The sequence below is a fragment of the Palaemon carinicauda genome, chromosome 3 (assembly GCF_036898095.1).
Source record: "Palaemon carinicauda isolate YSFRI2023 chromosome 3, ASM3689809v2, whole genome shotgun sequence".
NCBI lineage: Eukaryota > Metazoa > Arthropoda > Malacostraca > Decapoda > Palaemonidae > Palaemon > Palaemon carinicauda.
In genome coordinates, this window is record NC_090727.1 from 60,742,223 (window position 1) to 60,768,914 (window position 26,692).

Here is a 26,692-nt window from a genome sequence, read left to right on the forward strand (position 1 = left end):
AGCGTTTCCTGGCCAGGCGCCAGGGAGAGTCTACGAGAATTGAGAAGTCTATCTGGGCAGAGGCATGAACTCCCAAGCCGAGAACTTCTCTCGTGTCATATCAGACTCTCGCTCTATAAACCAGTTTAAAAGAAGGGAAAGCAAAGGCTGTATCCCCCAAACTCCTCCTGGTGAAAAACCAGTCGCCTAGCCAACGTAAAGCTCTCTAGGAGAGCGAGAGAGCACTAGCTTAAAAACAACGGCTTCGAAGTAGCTAGGCCTAGTGTAAGCTCTGACGTTTAGGCGAACGAGGAGCAGCAGTTACAAAAAGATCCGGACAAAGATCCTTAAAAAAATCATCATGATTTAATTAAAGTCCATAGGAGGCTAAGCAGCTTTAGGCTCCTCTCCATCTGACAGAGTCCTCAAGGGAATATCAGTAGGAGGGGGAACAGCAACTTCCTCATCTACAGGAACCTTGTCCGATAAAAGCTGAGTCTCAAGCAAGGGAGAGACCTACCGTGGTGGCAATGCTTTACAAGCAGAGTCCACACTCACTGGTGCATTAGTAGCGGACCAGAACGCAACGTCATGTAACTGCTTGACAGTCTGTGAACTGTCAACAACTGAACTGTCAACCACAACAGGTGCGTGGGGACGCATAGCGTCCACTCGAGACTGCTTTGACTGCCTAGACTGAGCAGTCAAAACAACTCTAGAATGCGGAGGTTGACGCACAGCGTCAAAACAAGTCAACTCCGATTGTTAGTGAACGTCTTGAACGTCAACAGGAGCATCAGCAAGTGGCCTAACGTCCAAATGCGGCTGAAAAACCACACGAGACCGCATCGAGTGTGGTTCTAAACAACCTGACTGACGTGACTAAGTTACGCCAACGTCAACAGTAAGCACAAAGGAACGTTAGGTTGGCTGAAAGCCAGGATATCGATGAGATAAACGGCTAGACTCAACGGACTAATCGGCAGAATAGTCTTCCATAAGGGAGGCAAGCATATACTGCATGTCTTGCCATACAACCCATTAAGGATCAACGGAAATGGTTGTGGTAAGAGACGAGGGTAACGTCTGTGACCGCAACACTTTGCCAACAAAAAAAGACTCTCGGAGTCTGTGTTACGCTTTTGTTAGGCGGCGAGCAGTTATCCGATGACTGCATAGGGTCAAAGCTGTCCTAATGGTTGTAACCAGGATGCTGGACCTGTCCTGAAAGGACTGACTTTTGCTTAAGGGCTTCGAAACCTTGTGACAGGTTTTTTATGCGAAAAGTCTTCGGATGACGAGGAGAAACAACGTCTCTCTCGTCTTATGGTAGGGGAGATCTTGGTAAGATACACCCGATACCATAGAGGGAAAACGTCTGTTCGTTGATCAAGGCCTCTCGAACCCATAAGTCGTTTGACATTACTTCTCCCCTGGGCTTGGGAGCATGCAAGAGGTCCCGGACTAGGTGAACGACAGGCACGAACAGACGAACCCTCGGACGCAACACTGTAACACTTTGCGCATATCACTTTATCACTTCGATTTTCTGTTTTGCACTTATTTCACTGAAATCGAAACTTTTACTGATTTCTACCTGAAACACGCAATTCTACCCTTCATTAAAAGGTAGTAATTGCGAAATCAGTCGTATAATGCAAGCTCATTAATACCAGCAAAAAACAGAAAACATATTTTAAGATAAAAAAATCAGTGGCTGGGAAAGAGACTAAACACTAGTTCATATAACTACGTTTTCAATCTCTCACCGCACATAGCCTGGGGACGAGAATAAAAAACTAAAAACGTTTTATCCTTCCTCCCCGTACAGCGACTAGGGACGAGAGTAACCCGAGAACAACGTTACCCGCTTGAACGGAACGTTTTCTCTCCTCTCTCTCCCTCCGTCTCTATCTCTCTCTCTCTTTCTCTCTTGATTTCGCACCTAAGAGAAGAGCCCAATTATATTTCGTCAAAAAAACATGTTATTTGACTAAAGGAAAAAACTGAAAGGTTTTTCAAATAAAAAGTTCCTTTAAAATAGAATTTAAAACATTTAAGCTAAGAAAGAATGAACAAAACGTCAGAATCGATTTACTCTTACTGCAAAGTGAAACCGTGATACACTCTCTCTCTATCGTAACGATAGAGCGCATGTTGAACGTCCTGAACGTCAACAACTGCGTAGCATAAATAAACTAAACGTTAGTTCATCTTTGAAAACAGTACGAAGACTATCAAAGAAATTCTTTCATAAAATATTACATTTAAAAAGTTTTAAATCCTTAGCTCTTTAAAAGCTAATTACGATATAAAGGGCTCAACGTTGATTAACTTCGGTTTCCAAGTTAGGACCGCCTACTCTCAGGAAAGGTCTATATAAACAAAACATTAAAATTTATTTTTATATGTTTATAATAAATGGAAAGTTAATCGAAGAGGCCTAATAAAGGCGGAGAGATATAAAATATATAGAGGAAAATCTATAACGTGATAAGATAATTACTAAAAGCCTAAACACACTTCCGTCTAAGGGAAGGGTCGGCCATTTAAAAGTGAAAGAAAGTCCATACTCTCTTTGTCACCATAATTAAATCTATCCAAAACGAGTTCAAGATTTAAGATGAAGATAAAACACCTGCATAGCGAAAGCTCAAAACTAGAATAAAGTACTTCACCAATTAGTTGTGAAAAAACTCCAGTTTAGCAACAGCGAGTAAGTACGTCTTGTCGATAGCTCGACAGAGAGAAAATTGAGTCTTTGTTTACATTGAGTACTGGGTATCTGGACGACAGATGGCGCTGTTGGGCACACCCGCAACCTGTGTAGCGATCGCTGGCGAGTTTTTACCGTAGATTTGTCTGTCGGGCAACAGAGTTGCAGCTATATAATCACCGGCTAAGTTAAATATTGAAAAACAAAAAATACATAAAGCAGACTTCGATAAATTAAAGACTGTATTTAGATTGTTTAACAACAGTTAGTTCAACTAGGTAATCTACGACTGTTTTTTCAGCCTCAGGATACGAATTTAAAAAAAAAAAGTTGTAAAAAATATAAATAAAGTATGCATAAAAAAGCTATTGATACTAAACATACTGCAAATATATATTTATATATTTTTATATACTTCACAAGATATCCTAATATAGTCTGACAATATGCTGATTCTTTTGTAAACTTCAACTATTTTTTCTGTGTAAAGACTTATGTAGTATGTTACTTATACTAATGCTGTAGTGAAATAAAAATATATGCTTGTCAATTAATTCATGTAACTGAATCGTCACAGCTGTAATTTTGCACTTTCTACAATATGATTATCAATTCACAAATCAATTTATAATGAATTCTCAAGTGCAACATAAGGCACATGCCTGAATCAAGGACATTAATTTCTATATTTTTCTTCACATATCTCGTAAATTTCTTGGTTAGCCACTCATAGGGTATTTTCAAAGGGGGGAGGGGGTCAAGGCTACACAACAATAATCCCCAAACATATTAGAGATTAGCATTTCAATTAGAAATTAGTAAACAAAGCTCATGCTCGGCCACAAATAGTACGGTTATTGATATTTTTGTGCGAGATACACAACGTTTTAAGTCTTTAAATATATATATATATATCTATGTGTATATTTACTCATGAAAAACTAATTTCAGCTTAATAACATACTTGTTTCCAATATCATTGTGTTATCTTCACACAACAAGATTTTCAAAATGAGCTTTACATCCAACATGTTATCACAGCGTGGCAGTTGGGCCCAGCATGAACCTTACTCAGGATGACCTAGTATTTAGCGCGGGTCATACGGCAGAAGAGTCAGCCTGTGCTCGGCGTTTAGCGTCTAAGCGCTGTAGCTTGTTATCAACTTCTGTTGTCATTTTCAACAAATCTGGTTGTCCAGGTACAGAGGTGAGATGTGACCTTGCCGATCTTCTAGAACCATGGCGGGTCAGTGTACCTGTCTGGGGAGTACTCAGTACATGTCGACCCAAGGCATTCATGTAATCCGGGATAAGTAATGTCAGCTCTAGAATCTGAAAATTAAGTAAACTTAAGTGCACATACTCAAAACCTTACCAATAAGTATCCAAAAGTTTGTTTTCTAAAATACAAACCCACCTTTAAATGTGCCTTAAACTACTTAGTGCTAATGAAAGAAACCAACTGGAATGACTCTGACTGCTGTGGAGTACCAGCAATGATACAAGATAGGATGTTAAACCCAGACAACTGGGAAGCTTCCTCTTGTATCTAGTATACAGTATATCAAACTCTGGTGTAGTAAAATTTAGATATGTCCGTTTGCATGACTTTAAAGCTCTTCCTCTTCACAGTATATAATAGGATATAAATATTTGCAGATTTGAGTTTTACAGATCTTCTCGCTACACTGAATTAATGTATTGCGGTTCCTGTCCGTTACAATTGGTGTACTTCTTGACGTTCTTGATTGCTTTCCTACCTTAAATTACACAACATTTCCAGTGTAACAATTATAGTGTTAACCTCTCTAGTTATTAACATCTTTTCACTGGTCATATTATTTTATACAACTTTTACCATGGTCCCTAAGAGAGCTTCATCATCTGCCAAAGAGTGTAAATATCTTAAAACTAACGGTAGAGGTAACAAATTTTATGGAAGATATGCATTTGCAGATGTGGGCAGAATGTTCCCCATGAATGAGAGCACCGTGTAGTACATCCATAAAAATCTAATCAACATTCATGCTGCCGTAAGTGCAAGTACCCACTGCTAAATAAGTAACAGGTATGACAAGAAAGGGACAAGATAGTAATCTAGATGGAGAATGTCTTTTTCATGTGGATTATGGACAAGCATCACAAAGGCATACTAGTGGCCTCTAATTTTTATTAATCAGCAATCTATATTTTGATTTCATTTTATTTCCATTGGTTACTGAATCTCTATTTGATACCCTTTTACTTATTTGTTGGGAACTTTTTTTTCTGGTACATCCAAGCATTATTGATCCTGTCTACACTTTATTCTTATATTTTTCAAGTTCAAATAGTTCTTCAAATGTCAGTTCCTTTGTCTCAGTAAATAGCTGTTGAATGTCTTCATCAACTTCTAACTCCGATGTTTCTTAACCCTCCGGTGATCCTATGATGCAACGACATGTGAAAATATTTATTGCCGTAAGTGATCCGATGACACAAATTGACTCGTCATACGTAACTTATTTTGGGGGGAAATTCGGCGTAAATACGCACGTTACTCAAGGAAAACGAAACTCACACTACGAGTGGGCAGATGGTTGAGGGACATGTGAAGCCTAAAAGAAAATGGGTAGAAGCAGCGCATGCATGGCAGGCCTATGCTGATTCCCAATAAGACCTATTTTTTTCAATTTACGCTCTCGTAGAAAAATGTTTCTGGGCAGGTTAGTGCATATATAAATAACTGCAATATAAATGTGTCATAAATGATAAGAAAGAACATTCTTTGTACTTTTACACAGTATATAAAACAATATAAAAGCATTAACGCATCTATACATAAAATGTTATCGTAAAAACACCTACAATAAAATTGCAAAACTTACTCTGTTATCTAATGGTAAATTGCTCTGTATTTTTCCCACAATATATATATATATATTGTATTTATTAATTTTATTTGAAATTTAATTGCCTCTACAATGATGCCTTTAATTTTTTCTCATCTTTATTTGTAATGACATAACAATGAAAAACATCAATATTAGTTGGTTAGAAAATCTGAAATTTTTGCTCAAAAAAAAAACCTATCATTTTATTAATTTACACCTTACTTTCTAACATATCTATTGGAAAGAGGTTGCATTCACATGAAAAATATGCAATTCTACACAATTTGAGTATCATAAAAATCCCCAAACATAATGATTGTATTTATCATGAATTTCTAAGAAAGAATATGATTTTTTTCAAAAATTTCATGTTCAACGCAGATTTTTTTTATTATTTTTTAGCATTCCAGTTATGTTTTTTTACATTAGTGCAAAGTTCAATCTTTTCCCAATAAGATTTAACAAACCAGAAGCCTTAATCTGTTATAGTTTGGACGTACCAATTCAAAAAATAAAAGTCTAAGGCATATGCACTGTACCTCACCTCGACTTTTGTAGGGCATAAGCGCCAAAGGGTTAAACTAATTCTTTTTATTTCTTCATCATTCATACATTCCTTTGCTACTTCCTGCCATGCTGAAGCTATACTCTTCATTGCATTTAGAAATGTTGAATTCCTTCCTGAATAACAGGAGTGTCTTTTGTACATTAGCTTGGTGAACTCCTGAGAGAAAGTGTTTCGTTAAGCATATGCTTAAAATGTTGCATGAGCACTTTCCTCCATAGATTAAGAAAGTGAAGTTGTGTATAAACACAACTTTCACATCAGGATGCAAATCACCCAAGTCATATGGATGTCCTAGAGCATTATCTAAATGGAAATTTACTGTCTACTAATAGACTGTAGCAAGTTAAAAAACCTGTTGGAGGGTAGCATCATCAAAGGACCTCAGGGGTTTCACAGTAGGCATTACTAACAGGTCTTTGCAGCATCCCTCCAGTCCCTGGTTGCACTGAATCTTAAGCATTCTACTTTACCACTAAACTTTCAGTTCATATTGCATCTGTGTGGTTTATTTTCAGTGCCACATGGGTGTTGGAAGGCCTCCTAAGCCCTATTGCCAGGCTTAAAGGCTTAAATTCATAAATTCAAAATGATAAGCTTTATCCTTGTAGAGTATACTAAAACAGAAATACCTATGCAATGTAACCTACATAAGTAATAATTTTGTTTATAAGATAACTAATACTAAACTAGAAACCTTGCTATAGAGCATCATCATTCAATAAACATACCTTTGGTTTGTTCATGCAGAGGAGGAGTTTGTGAGTGCCAGGGGGATGCTGAGTACCGTCATCCTCCATTGTGTGCACAACTAGCATGAAGTCCTCTTGACAGCCACCAAATGTCACAACAGAACCATAAGCATACCTAGTAGTACAAATACAAACAAGCCCTTTTAGCATTACAGTACTGACAATATAAAAATGTTATTTTTAAAATAAAATAAATTTTTGAATATACTTACCCGGTGATTATATAAGCTGCAACTCTGTTGCTCGACAGAAAACTCTACATTAAAAATCCGCCAGCGATCGCTATGCAGGTAGGGGGTGTACTTCAACAGTGCCATCTGTCGTGCAGGTACTCAGTACTCAATGTAAACAAAGAACTCAATTTTCTCCTCGGTCCACTGCGTCTCTATTGGGGAGGAAGGGAGGGTCCTTTAATATATAATCACCGGGTAAGTATATTCAAAAATTTATTTTATTATAAAAATAACATTTTTCAATATTTAACTTAGCCGGTGATTATATAAGCTGATTCACACCCAGGGGGGTGGGTAGAGACCAGCAATAAATGTTTACATTATTATGAGCTAAGGATTTTTTATTTCATTTTAGCAGTTATCAAAATAACAAACTTAAAATAAATAAGTACCTGGTAAGGAAGTCGACTTGAACAATTACTCTGCCTTTTTAAGTATGTCTTCCTTACGGAGCCTCGCGATCCTCTTAGGATGCTGAGCGACCCCTAGGAGCTGAAGTATCAAGGGTTGCAACCCATACAACAGGACCTCATCAAAACCTCTAATCTAGGCGCTTCTCAAGAAATGACTTTGACCACCCGCCAAATCAAGTAGGATGCGAAAGGCTTCTTAGCCTTCCGGACAACCCAAAAACAACAATAAAACATTTCAAGAGAAAGATTAAAAAGGTTATGGAATTAGGGAATTGTAGTGGTTGAGCCCTCACCCACTACTGCACTCGTTGCTACGAATGGTCCCAGAGTGTAGCAGTTCTCGTAAAGAGACTGGACATTCTTAAGATAAAAAGACGCGAACACTGACTTGCTTTTCCAATAGGTTGCGTCGATTATATTTCGCAGAGATCTATTTTATTTAAAGGCCACGGAAGTTGCGACAGCTCTAACTTCGTGTGTCCTTACCTTCAGCAAAGCTTGGTCTTCCTCATTCAGATGGGAATGAGCTTCTCGTATTAACAGTCTGATAAAATAGGATAAAGCATTCTTTGACATAGGCAAAGATGGTTTCTTAACTGAACACCATAAAGCTTCAGACGGGCCTCGTAAAGGTTAAGTTCCTTTTAAATAGAACTTAAGAGCTCTTACAGGGCATAAGACTCTTTCTAGTTCATTTCCAACCATACGATAAGTTTGGAATATCGAACGATTTTGGCCAAGGTCGAGAAGGCAGCTCGTTTTTGGCTAGAAAACCAAGTTGTAGAGAACATGTAGCCGTTTCAGATGAGAATCCGATGTTCTTGCTGAAGGCATGAATCTCACTGACTCTTTTAGCTGTGGCTAAGCATACCAGGAAAAGAGTCTTTAAGGTGAGATCTTTCAGGGAGGCAGATTGTAGCGGTTCGAACCTGTCTGACATAAGGAATCTTAGTACCACGTCTAAATTCCAACCAGGTGTAACCAAACGACGCTCCTTCGTGGTCTCAAAAGACTTAAGGAGGTCCTGTAGATCTTTATTGTTGGAAAGATCTAAGCCTCTGTGACGGAAGACTGATGCCAACATGCTTCTGTAACCCTTGATAGTGGGAGCTGAAAGAGATCGTTCTTTCCTCAGATATAAGAGGAAGTCAGCTATTTGAGTTACAGAGGTACTGGTCGAGGATACGGATACTGACTTGCACCAGTCTCGGAAGATTTCCCACTTCGATTGGTAGACTCTAAGGGTGGATGTTCTCCTTGCTCTAGCAATCGCTCTGGCTGCCTCCTTCGAAAAGCCTCTAGCTCTCGAGAGTCTTTCAATAGTCTGAAGGCAGTCAGACGAAGAGCGTGGAGGCCTTGGTGTACCTTCTTTACGTGTGGCTGACGTAGAAGGTCCACCCTTAGGGGAAGTGTTCTGGGAACGTCTACTAGCCATCGAAGTACCTCGGTGAACCATTCTCTCGCGGGCCAGAGGGAAGCAACTAGCGTCAACCTTGTCCCTTTGTGAGAGGCGAACTTCTGCAGTACCTTGTTGACAATCTTGAACGGAGGGAATGCATATAGATCTAGATGTGACCAATCTAGGAGAAAGGCATCTATATGAACTGCTGCTGGGTCCGGGATTGGTGAGCAAAATGTTGGGAGCCTCTTGGTCATCAAGGTTGCGAAGAGATCTATGGTTGGCTGGCCCCAGGTGGCCCAAAGTCTCTTGCATACATCCTTGTGGAGGGTCCATTCTGTTGGAATTATTTGTCCCTTCCGACTGAGACAATCTGCCATGACATTCAAGTTGCCTTGGATGAACCTCGTTACTAGTGATATGTCTAGACCTTTTGACCAGGTGAGGAGGTCCCTTGCGATCTCGTACAACGTCAGAGAGTAGGTCCCTCCTTGCTTGGAGATGTACGCCAAAGCCGTGGTGTTGTCCGAGTTCACCTCCACCACTTTGCCTTGAAGGAGAGACCTGAAGCTTTTCCAGGCCAGACGTACTGCCAGTAGCTCCTTGCAGTTGAAATGCATTGTCCTTTGACTCGAGTTCCATATTCCCGAGCATTCCCGACCGTCTAATGTCGCACCCCAGCCTACGTCCGATGCGTCCGAGAAGAGAACGTGGTTGGGAGTCTGAACAGTCAGGGGAAGACCCTCTCTTAGGTTGATATTGTCCTTTCACCAAGTCAGACAAGACTTTATCTTTTCGGAAACAGGGATCGAGACCGCTTCTAACGTCTTGTCCTTTTTCCAGTGAAAAGCTAGATGGTATAGAAGAGGACGGAGGTGTAGTCTTCCTAGTGACACAAATTGATCCACGGATGACAGCGTCCCTACCAGACTCATCCACAGCCTGACTGAGCAGCGTTCCTTCTTCAGCATCTTCTGGATGGATAGCAGGGCTGGGGGCTGATCGTCTTGTTGTTCAGCAACGTCCTCATCAGAGGGTTCCTCATCCGAAACTGATGAGGAAACGGCGACGGAGTGGGCAACGTCTGACTCGCTGAATCCGGTCGCACTGGTGGATGCGTGACGGAGCCGGACGCAATATCATGGAACTGCTGCACAGTCTGTGAGCTGTCAACAACCATGGGTGCGCGAGGAAGCGCAGCGTCAACCCGAAACTGTCTAGACCGTCTAGGTTGTGCAGTCAACACCCTACCGGGTTGCTGAGGTTGACGCACTGCGTCACAACAAGTCACCTCTGCTGGTTGTTGAACGTCCTGAACGTCAACAACCACCTCCGAGCGTCGCTTAACGTCAACGTGCGGCTGGCAACCCACACTGGGTCGCATCGGTGGAGGAACCACCTCAACTGACAGACGCGAGTAGGTTACCTCAGCGTCAACTGGGCGCACAACCGACCGGTTGGAAGGTTGTTGGCCAGAAGGTTCTTCTCCGCATTTAAGTCCTCTATCAAGGACGCAAGCTTGGACTGCATGTCTTGCAGCAAAGCCCATTTAGGGTCTACGTGAGCGGGTGTGGCAACAGACGGGGTTAGCGACTGAGGCGGAACCGTTTACCATCCCTCTGAGAAGTTGACCTGTAAACAACTTGGAGCGTTTCCTGGCTAGGCGCCAGGGAGATTCTACCAGAATTGAGAAGTCTATCTGGGCAGGGGCATGAACTCCCAAGCCGAGAACTTCTCTCGTGTCATATCAGACTCTCGCTCTATAAACCAGTTTAAAAGAAGGGAAAGCAAAGGCTGTATCCCCCAAACTCCTCCTGGTGAAAAACCAGTCGCCTAGCCAACGTAACGCTCTCTAGGAGAGCGAGAGAGCACTAGCTTAAAAACAACGGCTTCGAAGTAGCTAGGCCTAGTGTAAGCTCTGACGTTTAGGCGAACGAGGAGCAGCAGTTACAAGATCCGGACGAAGATCCTTAAAAAAATCATCATGATTTAATTAAAGTCCATAGGAGGCTAAGCAGCTTAAGGCTCCTCTCCATCTGACAGAGTCCTCAAGGGAATATCAGTAGGAGGGAGAACAGCAACTTCCTCATCTACAGGAACCTTGTCCGATAAAAGCTGAGTCTCTCACTGGTGCATTAGTAGCGGACCAGAACGCAACGTCATGTAACTGCTTGACAGTCTGTGAACTGTCAACAACTGAACTGTCAACCACAACAGGTGCGTGAGGACGTACAGCGTCCACTCGAGACTGCTTTGACTGCCTAGACTGAGCAGTCAAAACAACTCTAGAATGCGGAGGTTGACGCACAGCGTCAAAACAAGTCAACTCCGATTGTTAGTGAACGTCTAGAACGTCAACAGGAGCATCAGCCAGTGGCCTAACGTCCAAATGCGGCTGAAAAACCACACGAGACCGCATCGAGTGTGGTTCTAAACAACCTGACTGACGTGACTAAGCTACGCCAACGTCAACAGTAAGCACAAAGGAACGTTAGGTTGGCTGAAAGCCAGGATATCGATGAGATAAACGGCTAGACTCAACGGACTAATCGGCAGAATAGTCTTCCATAAGGGAGGCAAGCATATACTGCATGTTTGCCATACAACCCCTTAAGGATCAACGGAAATGGTTGTGGTAATAGACGAGGCTAACGTCTGTGACCGCAACACTTTGCCTACAAAAAAAGACTTTCGGAGTCTGTGTTACGCTTTTGTTAGGCGGCGAGCAGTTATCCGATGACTGCATAGGGTCAGAGCTGTCCTAATGGCTGTAACCAGGACGCTGGACCTGTCCTGAAAGGACTGACTTTCGCTTAAGGGCTTCGAAACCTTGTGACAGGTTTCTTATGCGAAAAGCCTACGGATGGCGAGGAGAAACAACGTCTCTCTCGTCTTATGGTAGGGGAGATCTTGGTAAGATACACCCGATACCATAGAGGGAAAACGTCTGTTCGTTGGTCAAGGCCTCTCGAACCCATAAGTCGTTTGACATTACTTCTCCCCTGTACTTGGGAGCTTGCAAGAGGTCCCGGACTAGGTGAACGACAGGCACGAACAGACGAACCCTCGGACGCAACACTGTAACACTTTGCGCCTCGGACGCAACACTGTAACACTTTGCGCATATCACTTTATCACTTCGATTTTCTGTTTTGCACTTATTTCTACCTGAAACATGCAATTCTACCCTTCATTAAAAGGTAGTAATTGCGAAATTAGTCGTATAATGCAAGCTCATAATACCAGCAAAAAACAGAAAACATATTTAAGATAAAAAGAAAAATCAGTGGCTGGGAAAGAGACTAAACACTAGTTCATATAACTATGTTTTCAATCTCTCACCGCACATAGCCTGGGGACGAGAATAAAAACCTAAAAACGTTTTATCCTTCCTCCCCGTACAGAGACTAGGGACGAGAGTAACACGAGAACAACGTTACCCGCTTGAACGGAACGTTTTCTCTCCTCTCTCTCCCTCCGTCTCTATCTCTCTCTCTCTTTCTCTCTTGATTTCGCACCTAAGAGAAGAGCCCAATTATATATCGTCAAAAAAACATATTATTTGACTAAAGGAAAAAACTGAAAGGTTTTTCAAATAAAAAGTTCCTTTAAATTAGAATTTAAAACATTTAAGCTAAGAAAGAATGAACAAAACGTCAGAATCGATTTACTCTTACTGCAAAGTGAAACCGTGATACACTCTCTCTCTATCGTAACGATAGAGCGCATGTTGAACGTCCTGAACGTCAACAACTGCGTAGAATAAAAAACTAAACGTTAGTTCATCTTTGAAAACAGTACGAAGACTATCAAAGAAATTCTTTCATAAAATATTACATTTAAAAAATTTTAAAAATTTTAAATCCTTTAAAAGCTAAAGACGATATAAAGGGCTCAATGTTGATTAACTTCGGTTTCCAAGTTAGGACCGCCTACTCTCAGGAAAGGTCTATATAAACAAAGCATTAAAATTTATTTTATATGTTTATAAAAAATGGAAAGTTAATCGAAGAGGCCTAATAAAGGCGGAGAGATATATATAGAGGAAAATCTATAACGTGATAAGATAATTACTAAAAGCCTAAACACACTTCCGTCTAAGGGAAGGGTCGGCCATTTAAAAGTGAAAGAAAGTCCATACTCTCTTTGTCACCATAATTAAATCTATCCAAAACGAGTTCAAGTTTTGAGATGAAGATAAAACACCTGCATAGCGAAAGCTCAAAACTAGAATAGTGTACTTCACCAAATAGTTGTGAAAACAAATCCAGTTAGCAACAGCGAATTAGTAGGTCTTGCCGGTAGCCCGACAGAGAGAAAATTGAGTTCTTTGTTTACATTGAGTACTGAGTACCTGCACGACAGATGGCGCTGTTGAAGTACACCCCCTACCTGCATAGCGATCGCTGGCGGATTTTTAACGTAGAGTTTTCTGTCGAGCAACAGAGTTGCAGCTTATATAATCACCGGCTAAGTTAAATATTGAAAAAAATGTTATTATATATGGGGAAATGCATTTACTAATCTACATAAAACTAATGAAATTTTGACAACTATAATGTTATCTTTTTACACAATGGATGCAATGTTTTCTTTTTAAATAAAATGGTAGAAAAAATTTCAACAGTTTTGCGTACAAAATTAAGCGTAATGAAATGGAAATGAATAAAACTAGAGAAAAAAAATTATTAGAAAAACCAATATTGTTCAAAATATTTCTCGGTGGCTCTCTTACCTGCCCACAGACGCCATACTCGCATGATCTAGGAGGGTTATAGCATCCTCACTGACAGCAACCCACACAGGGGTTGGAGGACCATCTGTTGTTGGAGTGGCTGCAGGAAATAGTGTTGCACCATAGAACGGCCACTTTCGAGTGCAAGTTAAGTAAATTCTCACGCAATCGCTTTGAGTTCTTCCTCTAAGACCCACCCATTTTTCTTGTAAACTATCCAAAAGAGATCTGAAAAAATATAGACATCGTATATAGAGTATAATAAATCTTTTTGAATTAAATATACTAAATTGATGATGACTGCTCAAATTCTCTTTCGTCCCTCTTACTTTATTTCTATTGTTTTCTTTAATATCTTCATACTTTTATACAGTATGTTATACACAATAGTATTATTAATTAACTTTGGAATATATACAGTACAGTAATACAATGAATTTGCCTATATAAGGGAATTTGAGAAATAAGGTACCCTAAGAGCCATTATAAAATGCCCAAGAATTGACAGAAAGGTCAATCCTCTTATGAAGGGTGGGAAAGAAAACAGGAAGGGCAACTATATTCATATTTCACTCTTTTTAAATATCTAAACAACAATGCACCAAATAGTATCTAGCACATTATAATATCACTAACATAAAAAGAACTTTTCTAACTAAATTCAATATTTCAATACCTGTACTTATTGGGATTCACATAGGTAATAACTACGAACCCAAGTAACTAGAGAAGGATACAATGTACGTAGCACTATCTGGCGAGTCAAAGGACCCAATAACTCTCTTATGGTAATAAAATGTTGGGAGAGAGATGTAGGTTAACATTTTCTTATAAACAATGTAGATAAGATGAGTTGAGGAGATTGGGTTAATGTTGATAATCAGGCACAGTTACTGCCTAGCAGTGTGACAACAATAGCGTTGGTTGGTCCACAGTGGGGGAGGGCTTTAGGTGTTAAAAAAAAAATGATCTAAAGTTCAACAAGCTTGTTGGAAAGAAAGTATTCTCCCACATTAAAAGACTGCAAATTGATATGACTATAAAGTATTTTAACTAGCTTACTGAGGTACTTTTCATGGAAATTACCTAAAGAAGCTAGGTAAAATTAAAGAGTTTTATGGCCAGGTGAAAAGGGAACAAAGTGAACAGATGAAAAGTAAAAGGCAAAAATCTATGGAGCTCAGGGCAAAGTGCAGTGTATAAGACCTATGTAGTATAACAATGTAAAGTATATATTCTTTATAAAGGGAAATGTACACTAAGTGGTAGGCCCTCTTAGCAGTAACTATTTTATGAATAAAAAAAAAAGTGGTACCAAAAGCAACTCCACACTAATTTGATAACTGATTTCATTGGCTGAAGTTCTTCAGCATAGAACATCCACACATGAGTACAACATAACATGTACCTAATGCATCACCGGCCTTTAACATCAAAGACAATGCCTTAAGGCGTGTGCAGAAGCTTCACAGACAGTAATTGTATTTCTGAATGATATGACAGCTTTCTATATCACTAAAGACTCTTTAATAATCATAACAATTTTACTACTGTGTTGAAGTAACTTTGCCAATTAAAAATAAAGAGTAAAAAGATTATGTTACTTTTGCTCTTCCTCGTTGGGGTCTTCCCTATATCTTGTAGGGTAGAATTTTGTCAAAGCTTCTTGAATATGAGCTGCTGAAGGTCCAGATGATCCTGAACCTCTTGATCTCTCGCTGTTGACCTCTCCCATATATCAATCTGAAATTTGTTTAAAATGTTCAAATATATATTCTAGTACATATGGGTATTTGAAATACAATAGACCCTTTGCTTAATTGTATAAATTTATAAAATACAATACTGTATTATAACAGCCTACACCATTCATGTTAGCAGCACCTATAAAGTAATATTATAATACTGTAATAAACTTATCCCAACACTACTCCAATGAAAAAGATCTACAACCCTCTTCATCTGAAATTCCATAAAACCATAAAAAAAAGTTTTCAATGCATGTCATTAAAATCTATATTCATAAAACTTGGGTGCTAGTAAGAATAAATACTTTTGTGTGTTTATCAGAGACCTGTCTGGCAGTGTACAGTATGTTGTAAAGTAGCAACATTTCCTTCAAACTTGATCAAAATATGTTATTTTTATTAATAAAATAAATTTTTGAATATACTTACCAGGTGATCATATAAGCTGCAACTCTGTTGCTCGACAGAAAAACCTACGGTCAAAATACGCCAGCGATCGCTATGCAGGTGGGGGTGTACATCAACAGCGCCATCTGTCGTGCAGGTACTTAGTTCTCCAAGCAAACAAAGAACCAATTTTCTCCTCGGTCCACTGGGTCTCTATTGGGGAGGAAGGGAGGGTCCTTTAATATATGATCACCGGGTAAGTATATTCAAAAATTTATTTTATTAATAAAAATAACATTTTTCAATATTAAACTTAGCCGGTGATCATATAAGCTGATTCACACCCGGGGGGTGGGTAGAGACCAGCATTACATGTTTACATTATTATGAGCTAAGTATTTTGTATTTCATTTTAGCAGTTATTCAAAATAACAAACATAAAATAAATAAGTACCTGGTAAGGAAGTCGACTTGAACAATTACTCTGCCTTTTTAAGTACGTCTTCCTTACGGAGCCTCGCGATCCTCTTAGGATGCTGAGCGACCCCTAGGATCTGAAGTATCAAGGGTTGCAACCCATACAACAGGACCTCATCAAAACCTCTAATCTAGGCGCTTCTCAAGAAATGACTTTGACCACCCGCCAAATCAAGTAGGATGCGAAAGGCTTCTTAGCCTTCCGGACAACCCAAAAACAATAATAAAACATTTCAAGAGAAAGATTAAAAAGGTTATGGAATTAGGGAATTGTAGTGGTTGAGCCCTCACCCACTACTGCACTCGTTGCTACGAATGGTCCCAGAGTGTAGCAGTTCTCGTAAAGAGACTGGACATTCTTAAGATAAAAAGACGCGAACACTGATTTGCTTTTCCAATAGGTTGCGTCGATTATACTTTGCAGAGATCTATTTTGTTTAAAGGCCACGGAAGTTGCGACAGCTCTAACTTCGTGTGTCCTTACCTTCAGCAAAGCTTGGTCTTCCTCATTCAGATGGGAATGAGCTTCTCGTATTAACAGTCTGATAAAATAGGATAAAGCATTCTTTGACATAGGCAAAGATGGATTCTTAACTGAACACCATAAAGCTTCAGACGGGCCTCGTAAAGGTTTTTAAATAGAACTTAAGAGCTCTTACAGTACATAAGACTCTTTCTAGTTCATTTCCAACCATACGATAAGTTTGGAATATCGAACGATATTGGTCAAGGCCGAGAAGGCAGCTCGTGTTTGGCTAGAAAACCAAGTTGTAGAACATGTAGCCGTTTCGGATGAGAATCCGATGTTCTTGCTGAAGGCATGAATCTCACTGACTCTTTTAGCTGTGGCTAAGCATATCAGGAAAAGAGTCTTTAAGGTGAGATCTTTCAGGGAGGCTGATTGTAGCGGTTCGAACCTGTCTGACATAAGGAATCTTAGTACCACGTCTAAATTCCAACCAGGTGTAACCAAACGACGCTCCTTTGTGGTCTCAAAAGACTTAAGGAGGTCCTGTAGATCTTTATTGTTGGAAAGATCTAAGCCTCTGTGACGGAAGACTGATGCCAACATGCTTCTGTAACCCTTGATAGTGGGAGCTGAAAGAGATCGTTCTTTCCTCAGATATAAGAGGAAGTCAGCTATTTGAGTTACAGAGGTACTGGTCGAGGATACGGATACTGACTTGCACCAGTTTCGGAAGATTTCCCACTTTGATTGGTAGACTCTAAGGGTGGATGTTCTCATTGCTCTAGCAATCGCTCTGGCTGCCTCCTTCGAAAAGCCTCTAGCTCTCGAGAGTCTTTCGATAGTCTGAAGGCAGTCAGACGAAGAGCGTGGAGGCCTTGGTGTACCTTCTTTACGCGTGGCTGACGTAGAAGGTCCACCCTTAGGGGAAGTGTTCTGGGAACGTCTACTAGCCATCGAAGTACCTCGGTGAGCCATTCTCTCGCGGGCCAGAGGGAAGCAACTAGCGTCAACCTTGTCCCTTCGTGAGAGGCGAACTTCTGCAGTACCTTGTTGACAATCTTGAACGGAGGGAATGCATATAGATCTAGATGTGACCAATCTAGTAGAAAGGCATCTATATGAACTGCTGCTGGGTCCGGGATTGGTGAGCAAAATATTGGGAGCCTCTTGGTCATCGAGGTTGCGAAGAGATCTATGGTTGGCTGGCCCCAGGTGGCCCAAAGTCTCTTGCATACATCCTTGTGGAGGGTCCATTCTGTTGGAATTATTTGTCCCTTCCGAATGAGACAATCTGCCATGACATTCAAGTTGCCTTGGATGAACCTCGTTACTAGTGATATGTCTAGACCTTTTGACCAGGTGAGGAGGTCCCTTGCGATCTCGTACAATGTCAGAGGGTAGGTCCCTCCTTGCTTGGAGATGTACGCCAAAGCCGTGGTGTTGTCCGAGTTCACCTCCACCACTTTGCCTTGAAGGAGAGACCTGAAGCTTTTCCAGGTCAGACGTACTGCCAGAAGCTCCTTGCAGTTGAAATGCATTGTCCTTTGACTCGAGTTCCATAATCCCGAGCATTCCCTGCCGTCTAATGTCGCACCCCAGCCTACGTCCGATGCGTCCGAGAAGAGAACGTGGTTGGGAGTCTGAACAGTCAGGGGAAGACCCTCTCTAAGGTTGATAAAGTCCTTTCACCAAGTCAGACAAGACTTTAACTTTCCGGAAACCGGGACCGAGACCGCTTCTAGCGTCTTGTCCTTTTTCCAGTGAAAAGCTAGATGGTATAGAAGAGGACGGAGGTGTAGTCTTCCTAGTGACACAAATTGATCCACGGATGACAGTGTCCCTACCAGACTCATCCACAGCCTGACTGGGCAGCGTTCCTTCTTCAGCATCTTCTGGATGGATAGCAGGGTTGGGGCTGATCGTCTTGTTCAGCAACGTACTCATCAGAGGGTTCCTCATCCGAAACTGATGGGGAAACGGCAACGGAGTGGGCAACGTCTGACTCGCTGAATCCGGTCGCACTGGTGGATGCGTGACGGAGCCGGACGCAATATCATGGCACTGCTGCACAGTCTGTGAACTGTCAACAACCATGGGTGCGCGAGGAAGTACAGCGTCAACCCGAAACTGTCTAGATTGTCTGGGTTGTGCAATCAACACCCTACCGGGTTGCTGAGGTTGACGCACTGCGTCACAACAAGTCACCTTCGCTGGTTGTTGAACGTCCTGAACGTCAACAACCACCTCCGAGCGTCGCTTAACGTCAACGTGCGACTGGCAACCCACACTGGGTCGCATCGGTGGAGGAACCACCTCAACTGGCAGACGCGAGTAGGTTACCTCAGCGTCAACAGGGCGCACAACCGACCGGTTGGAAGGTTGTTGGCCAGAAGGAGGAACCACCTCAACTGGCAGACGTGAGTAGGTTACCTCAGCGTCAACAGGGCGCACAGCCAACCGGTTGGAAGGTTGTTGGCCAGAAGGTTCTTCTCCGCATTTAAGTCCTCTATCAAGGACGCAAGCTTGGACTGCATGTCTTGCAGCAAAGCCCATTTAGGGTCTACGGGAGCAGGTGTGGCAACAGACGGGGTTAGCGACTGAGGCGGAACCATTTACCATCCCTGAAAGCCTTGTTATGTGTGACAAAATAGTACAGCAAAACTTCAAAGGCTCGACAAAAGTTGAGAAGTTGACCTGAAAACAACTTGGAGCGTCTCCTGGCTAGGCGCCAGGGCGAGTCTACCAGGATTGAGAAGTCTATCTGGGCAGAGGCAAGAACTCCCAAGCCGAGAACTTCTCTCGTGTCCTATCAGACTCTCGCTCTATAAGCCAGTTTAAAAGAAGGGAAATCAAAGGCTGTATCCCTAAAACTCCTCCTGGTGCAAAAACCAGTCGCCTAGCCAACGTAACGCTCTCTAGGAGAGCGAGAGAGCACTAGCTTAAAAACAACGGCTTCGAAGTAGCTAGGCCTAGTGTAAGTTCTGACGTTTAGGCGAAAGAGGAGCAGCAGTTACCAGATCCGGACGATCCTTAAAAAATCATCATGATTTAATTAAAGTCCATAGGAGGCTAAGCAGCTTAAGGCTCCTCTCCAAATGACAGAGTCCTCAAGGGAATATCAGTAGGAGGGAGAACAGCACTTTCTCATCTACAGGAACCTTGTCCGATAAAAGCTAGGTTATCTCAGTGAGTCTCTCACTGGTGCATTAGTAGCAGACCAGAAGGCAACGTCATGTAACTGCTTGACAGTCTGTGAACTGTCAACAACTGAACTGTCAACCACAACAGGTGCGTGAGGACATACAGTGTTCACTCGAGACTGCTTTGACTGTCTATACTGAGCAGTCAAAACAACTCTAGAATGCGGAGGTTGACGCACCGCGTCAAAACAAAACAACTTAGACTGTTGTTGTACCTCGCGAACATCAACGGAAGGTTCCGTGCGTTACTGAACGTCAACATGCGGCTGGCAGGGTACACTGGAACGCATGGGTGGCGGGACTCTCAGCTGGAGTGCGGCAGAAGGTTGCCTCAGCGTCCACAGGACGCACAACCGTGTTGGTTGTAGGCTAGAGGTTGGTGCAGTGTCAACCTTCTCCGCACGAAAGTCCCGCATCAATGACGTTAACTGAGACTGCATGGTCTGCAGCAAAGACCACTTAGGGTCTACAGGAGCAGGTGCGGCAACAGACGGTGTGACTGCCTGATGCGGTACCGCTTTGCCTCTCTTAGGAGGTGAGCAGTCGTCGGAAGACTGCAGCGAGTCCGAACTGACCCAGTGGCTACAACTGAGCCGTTGGATTTGCGCGGAAGGGACCGACTTGCGCTTAATAAGCTGCGAGACCTTGGTCCATGGTTTCTTACGAGAAACCTCTTCCGCAGACGAGAAATAAATGGGCTCTCTCGTCTTTGTGTGGGTGGGGCGATCTTGGGTAGATACGCCCGAAACCACGGAGGGAAACGTCTGTTCGTTGATCAAGGCCTGACGAACCCATAAGTCGTTCGACATTACTTCTCCCCTGGGCTTGGGAGCTTGTAAGAGGTCCCGGACTAGGTGAACGACAGGCACGAACAGACGAACCCTCGGACGCAACACTGTAACACTTTGCGCATATCACTTTATCACTTCGATTTTCTGTTTTGCACTTATTTCACTGAAATCGAAAATTTTACTGATTTCTACCTGAAACACGCAATTCTACCCTTCATTAAAAGGTAGTAATTGCGAAAACAGTCGTATAATGCAAGCTCATTAATACTAGCAAAAAACAGAAAACATATATAAAGATAAGGAATTCAGTGGCTGGGAAAGAGACTAAACACTAGTTCAAATAAACTACGTTTACAATCTCTCACCGCACATAGCCTGGGGACAAGAATAAAACCCTAGAAACGTTTTACCTTCTTCCCCGTACAGCGACTAGGGAGGAGAGTAACGCGAGAACAACGTTACCCGCTTGAACGGAACGTTTTTTTCTCCTCTCTCTCCCTCCGTCTCTATCTCTCTCTCTCTTTCTCTCTTGATTTCGCACCTAAGAGAAGAGCCCAATTATATATCGTCAAAAAACATGTTATTTGACCAAAGGAAAAAACTGAAAGGTTTTCCAAATAAAAAGTTCCTTTAATTTAGAATTTAAAACATTTAAGCTAAGAAAGAATGAACGAAACGTCAGAATCGATTTACTCTTACTGCAAAGTGAAACCGTGATACACTCTCTCTCTATCGTAACGATAGAGCGCATGTTGAAGGTCCTGAACGTCAACAACTGCGTAGTCTAAAAAACTAAACGTTAGTTCATCTTTGAAAACAGTACAAAGACTATCAAAAAAATTCTTTCATAAAACATTAAATTTAAAAAGTTTTAAATTCTTTAAAGGCTAAATACGATATAACGGGCTCAACGTTGATTAACTTCGGTTTCAAGTTAGGACCGCCTACTATCAGGAAAGGTCGCATATAAACAAAACATAAAAATTTATTTTTATATGTTTATAATAAATGGAAAGTTAATTGAAGAGGCCTAATAAAGGCGGAGAGATATAAAATATATAGATCTTTAACGTGTTAAGCAAAATTACTAAAAACCTAAACACACTTCCGTCTAAGGGAAGGGTCGGCCATTTAAAAGTGAAAGAGAGTCCATACTCTCTTTGTCACCATAATTAAATCTATCCAAAACGAGTTCAAGTTTTGAGATGAAGATAAAACCCCTGCATAGCGAAAGCTCAAAACTATAATAGTGTACTTCACCAAATAGTTGTGAAAACAAATCCAGTTAGTAACAGCGTATTAGTAGGTCTTGCCGGTAGCCCGACAGAGAGAAAATTGGTTCTTTGTTTGCTTGGAGTACTAAGTACCTGCTCGACAGATGGCGCTGTTGATGTACACCCCCACCTGCATAGCGATCGCTGGCGTATTTTGACCGTAGGTTTTTCTGTCGAGCAACAGAGTTGCAGCTTATATGATCACCGGCTAAGTTTAATATTGAAAATGGAATTTTATTAATGAAATTTGTTATTTGTATACTCACCTGATGTTCATATTGCTTCTCTTTCAAAGCTTCATTTAAATCAGCATTTACCCCAAAGCTGAAAATCTGTTTTCTTTCCAATCAATAGGCTTAGGCCTTCAGTACAGCACGATGACAATCTAGTCATTAATGACGATAAACTGAGAGTGGATATATAGTAGCTGCCTAGTCTTTTAGTCCCGAAATTGAAACCAACTGTCTATCCTCTAGACGTCACAAGTCAGTGGGGAGGTTGATGGGTATGCATATGAACACCAGGTAAATAAAATAATAAATCTTACGATTGAAATTGTTTATTTCTATGAAGACCCCTGATGTTTATATTGCTGACTTCCACACTTTCATGGAACTGGGTCAATGAAGGATAGAGATAAGAAATTTAAAATCCAAAATTAATCAACTTGTCTAACACCTTACTCTCACTATAGTCTATAGTCAATTCTTTTTAGTGAGGCAGATTTGCACTGACCTGCAGGGGTGCCCTTTTAGCTCGGAAAAGTTTCCTGATCGCTGATTGGTTGGACAGGATGATTCTAACCAATCAGCTAGCAGGAAACTTTTCCAAGCTAAAAGGGCACCGCTGCGAGTCAGTGCAAATGTGCCTCATTAAAAAAAAATTGAGTATAGTACCTTGGTAAAAAAGTCTTCCAATAAAGTGTGTTCTAAGTTGATTCTTCATATTTCATTCCCATATACGACCCCACCATCCAAATTACTTACCTAGATACATTACTCAACACTGTATTACAAAGGAAAAATTAATCTTAAAATTACCTTCGTGTTTCATCTGATTTGGATCCAATTCCTAGTGGTGAGCCTATATGACCAAGCTTTTAACAAGGACAGAATTTTGGACACGGGATAACTTAGAATCTCTACCCCACATAACATATTAGGAACATTATTCTTATGTTTGTAGTCTTGTCCAAATAACAATTAACAGTTCTCAAAAAGGACAAAATAAATCTATTCTCTGACATAAAACTAACTTCTATTCTAAAGAGGGAATATTGAATGCAGGATTTAAAAAATAAGATAGATAATCTGAGTTAATAAGTAGATTATTAGCTGAACAAGAAGAATAGCAGCGATGTTATTATCATTCCAAAATATAGAATCCTCCGAGTCTGGAATCAGAAGAGACTTTTCCAAATTGACCAGGATTCCCAAACTTTCCAGTGACCTGAATAATCACACTTGTTTATCCAAAACTCTTTCCAACAAAGCATTAAAAACAGCCAGTCATCCAGGTGTAAAAGAAACTGTTAACCAGAAGTCTTATCCATATAGAGATGGGAGCCATGACCCAGGTATAAACTTGTGGCGCAGTCTTGTGACTGAATGATAGGCAATGAATGGGTAAACCTTGAAATCATTCACAAACTGAAGAAGTTTCCTCAAATTCAGATGAATAAGATTGTGAAAAAAAATGCAACTGTGAAGTCTATCAAAATTACCCTATTTTCTTTCTGTACCAGAAGACTGCTAAGGGCATTTCCATTGAAAAATTGGTGAGAACTGTAAACTTATTTAGAATTAAAACATCCATAACTAGCTCCAATAACCTGTTGTAAAAACCCTATGTTGGATTCAAGACCTCTTAAGAGGCTTTAACCGAATTTGCTAGATAACTTGGAAAAAATATTGCTTCCTTGTGCAGAGGGGGGTTGGTAGACAGAGGAATTAGATAGTCCCCTTTGAACAAGGATAGCACACACGATTTGGGATGAAAGCTTTCCCCAAACCTGATTAAAGTGGGAAAATCTTCCTCCTACAGGGATCTGTTGGGAAAGATTCCATAGCGTTGGAATTTCGGCCGGAATGTACTAGTGAAGAAGGAGGAAATTTTTTTGTTTTGGTGTCAAGGTTGATATAAGACAAGCTTCAAGATAGAAGCAATATGATCATCATGCAGGCTCATAGAAAAAATATAATTATCATATATTAACAGTAAAATACTATATTTACATAACTTCTACTATACTTACTTATAAAGTAAACGGATGACTTTGGTATTTTCAAATTTGCCAGAGCCTTTTTTTCTAAGAGCAGTTTCCCACTTGGAAATAACATCACAGAGATGTAATTTAAAAATTGTTTCTTTGAGTGAGTGAGAATGAGAAATGGCTCAATTTTTTACCAGCCAGTGAATATACACATTTTACTTCCCTTTACTGTGATTTATCATTACATTTTATGTAAATCTATTTTTCTTATCATTATTACATATATTTTGTTTCATAATTAGAAAATTAACCTTTTTACCCCCAAAAGGACGTACTGGTACGTTTCACAAAACCCATCCCTTTACCCCCATGGACGTACCGGTACGTCCTTGCAAAAAAATGCTATTTACAATTTTTTTTTTCTTTCATAATTTTTTGAGAAATTTCAGGCATTTTCCAAGAGAATGAGACCAACCTGACCTCTCTATGATGAAAATTAAGGCTGTTAGAGCAATTTGAAAAAAATATACTGCAAAATGTGCTTGAATAAAAAATAACCCCTGGGGGTTAAGGGTTGGAAAGTTCCAAATAGCCTGGGGGTAAAAGGGTTAAGGTTTGAATATAATAAATAATTTATTGGAAAAATGTTATTTTTATTAATAAAATAAATTTTTGAATATACTTACCCGATAATCATGTAGCTGTCAACTCCGTTGCCCGACAGAATTCTATGGAGGGATACGCCAGCTATCACAATACTAGAAGGGGGTGTACTTACCAGCGCCACCTGTGGCCAGGTACTCAATCATTTGTTGTTGACACCTCCTCAATTATTCCTCGGTCCACTGGTTCTCTCTGGGGAGGAAAGGGAGGGTCGATTAAATCATGATTATCGGGTAAGTATATTCAAAAATTTATTTTATTAATAAAAATAACATTTTTCAATATTAAACTTACCCGATAATCATGTAGCTGATTCACACCCAGGGAGGTGGGTGAAAACCAGTGTACAAGATTAAAGGATAGCTAAGTATCCCATATTTCATATAACAGTTATCTCAAATAACAATGAAATAATAAGTACCTGGTAAGGAAGTCGAATAGAACCGTTACTCTGCCTCTTTATTTAAAGTTCGTCTTCCTTACTGAGCGCAGCGTTCCTCTTGGAGGCTGAATCAACCCAAAGGTGCCAAAGTACACGGGGTTGCAACCCCTACTAAAGGACCTCTACCAAACCTTTAACCCAGGCGCTTCTCAAGAATGAATAGACCACCCGCCAAATCCAAGGATGCGGAAGGCTTCTTAGCCTACCGTAACAACCATAAAAAACAACAATAAAAGTATTCAAGAGAAAGGTTAAAAAAGGTTATGGGATTAAGGGAATGTAGTGGCTGAGCCCTCACCTACTACTGCACTCGCTGCTACGAATGGTCCCAGGGTGTAGCAGTTCTCGTAAAGAGACTGGACATCTTTCAGATAAAATGATGCAAACACTGACTTGCTCCTCCAATAGGTTGCATCCATTATGCTCTGCAGAGAACGGTTTTTATTAAAGGCCAACGAAGTAGCTACAGCTCTTACTTCGTGGGTCCTTACCTTCAGCAATGCAAGGTCTTCCTCCTTTAAGTGAGAATGTGCTTCTCTGATCAGAAGCCTTATATAGTACGAAAGCCCATTCTTGGACATGGGTCTCGAGGGTTTCTTGATGGCACACCATAAGGCTTCTGACTGTCCTCGAATAGGTTTAGACCTCTTCAGATAATATTTGAGAGCTCTGACAGGGCAAAGAACTCTCTCTAGTTCGTTACCTACCATGTTGGAGAGGCTAGGTATTTCGAACGATCTAGGCCAAGGACGTGAAGGAAGCTCGTTCTTTGCTAGGAATCCAAGCTGAAAAGAACATGTTGCAGATTCGGTTGTGAAACCAATGTTCTTGCTGAAGGCATGAACCTCACTGACTCTCTTAGCTGTTGCAAGGCAAACGAGAAAAGCAGTCTTGAGGGTAAGATCCTTGAAGGAAGCTGACTGGAGAGGTTCGAACCTAGATGTCATAAGGAACCTTAAGACTACGTCTAGATTCCAGCCTGGAGTGGAAAGACGACGTTCTTTAGACGTCTCAAAAGACTTGAGAATGTCTTGAAGGTCCTTGTTGGAAGACAGGTCCAAACCCCTGTGGCGGAGAACTGAGGCCAACATGCTCCTATATCCTTTAATCGTAGGTGTTGAAAGGGATCTCTCATTCCTAAGATGAAGAAGGAAGTCAGCTATTTGGATCACAGAGGTATTGGTAGAGGATATTGAATTGGCTCTACACCAGCTTCGGAAGACCTCCCACTTAGACTGGTAGACTCTACGAGTGGAAATTCTTCTAGCTCTGGCAATCGCACTGGCTGCCTCCTTCGAAAAGCCTCTAGCTCTAGCGAATCTTTCGACAGTCTGAAGGCAGTCAGCCGAAGAGCGTGGAGGTTT

General features: G+C 41.0%; 1 protein-coding gene across 1 annotated transcript in view; it reads right to left on the reverse strand.

The window, feature by feature from the left end:
* Positions 1-2,911: 2,911 nt before the first annotated feature.
* The window catches only part of LOC137638304 (pleckstrin homology domain-containing family H member 1-like), a 44,996-nt gene continuing 21,215 nt past the window's right edge, over positions 2,912-26,692 (reverse strand). The window contains exons 4-7 of the mRNA XM_068370366.1: positions 15,270-15,408; positions 13,666-13,893; positions 6,865-7,000; positions 2,912-4,027 (exon numbers count right to left, since the gene is read on the reverse strand). Of these exons, the coding sequence (XP_068226467.1) occupies positions 15,322-15,408 (87 nt within the window). The 3' untranslated portion in view covers positions 2,912-4,027; positions 6,865-7,000; positions 13,666-13,893; positions 15,270-15,321. The remainder of the gene's footprint in view (positions 4,028-6,864; positions 7,001-13,665; positions 13,894-15,269; positions 15,409-26,692) is intronic.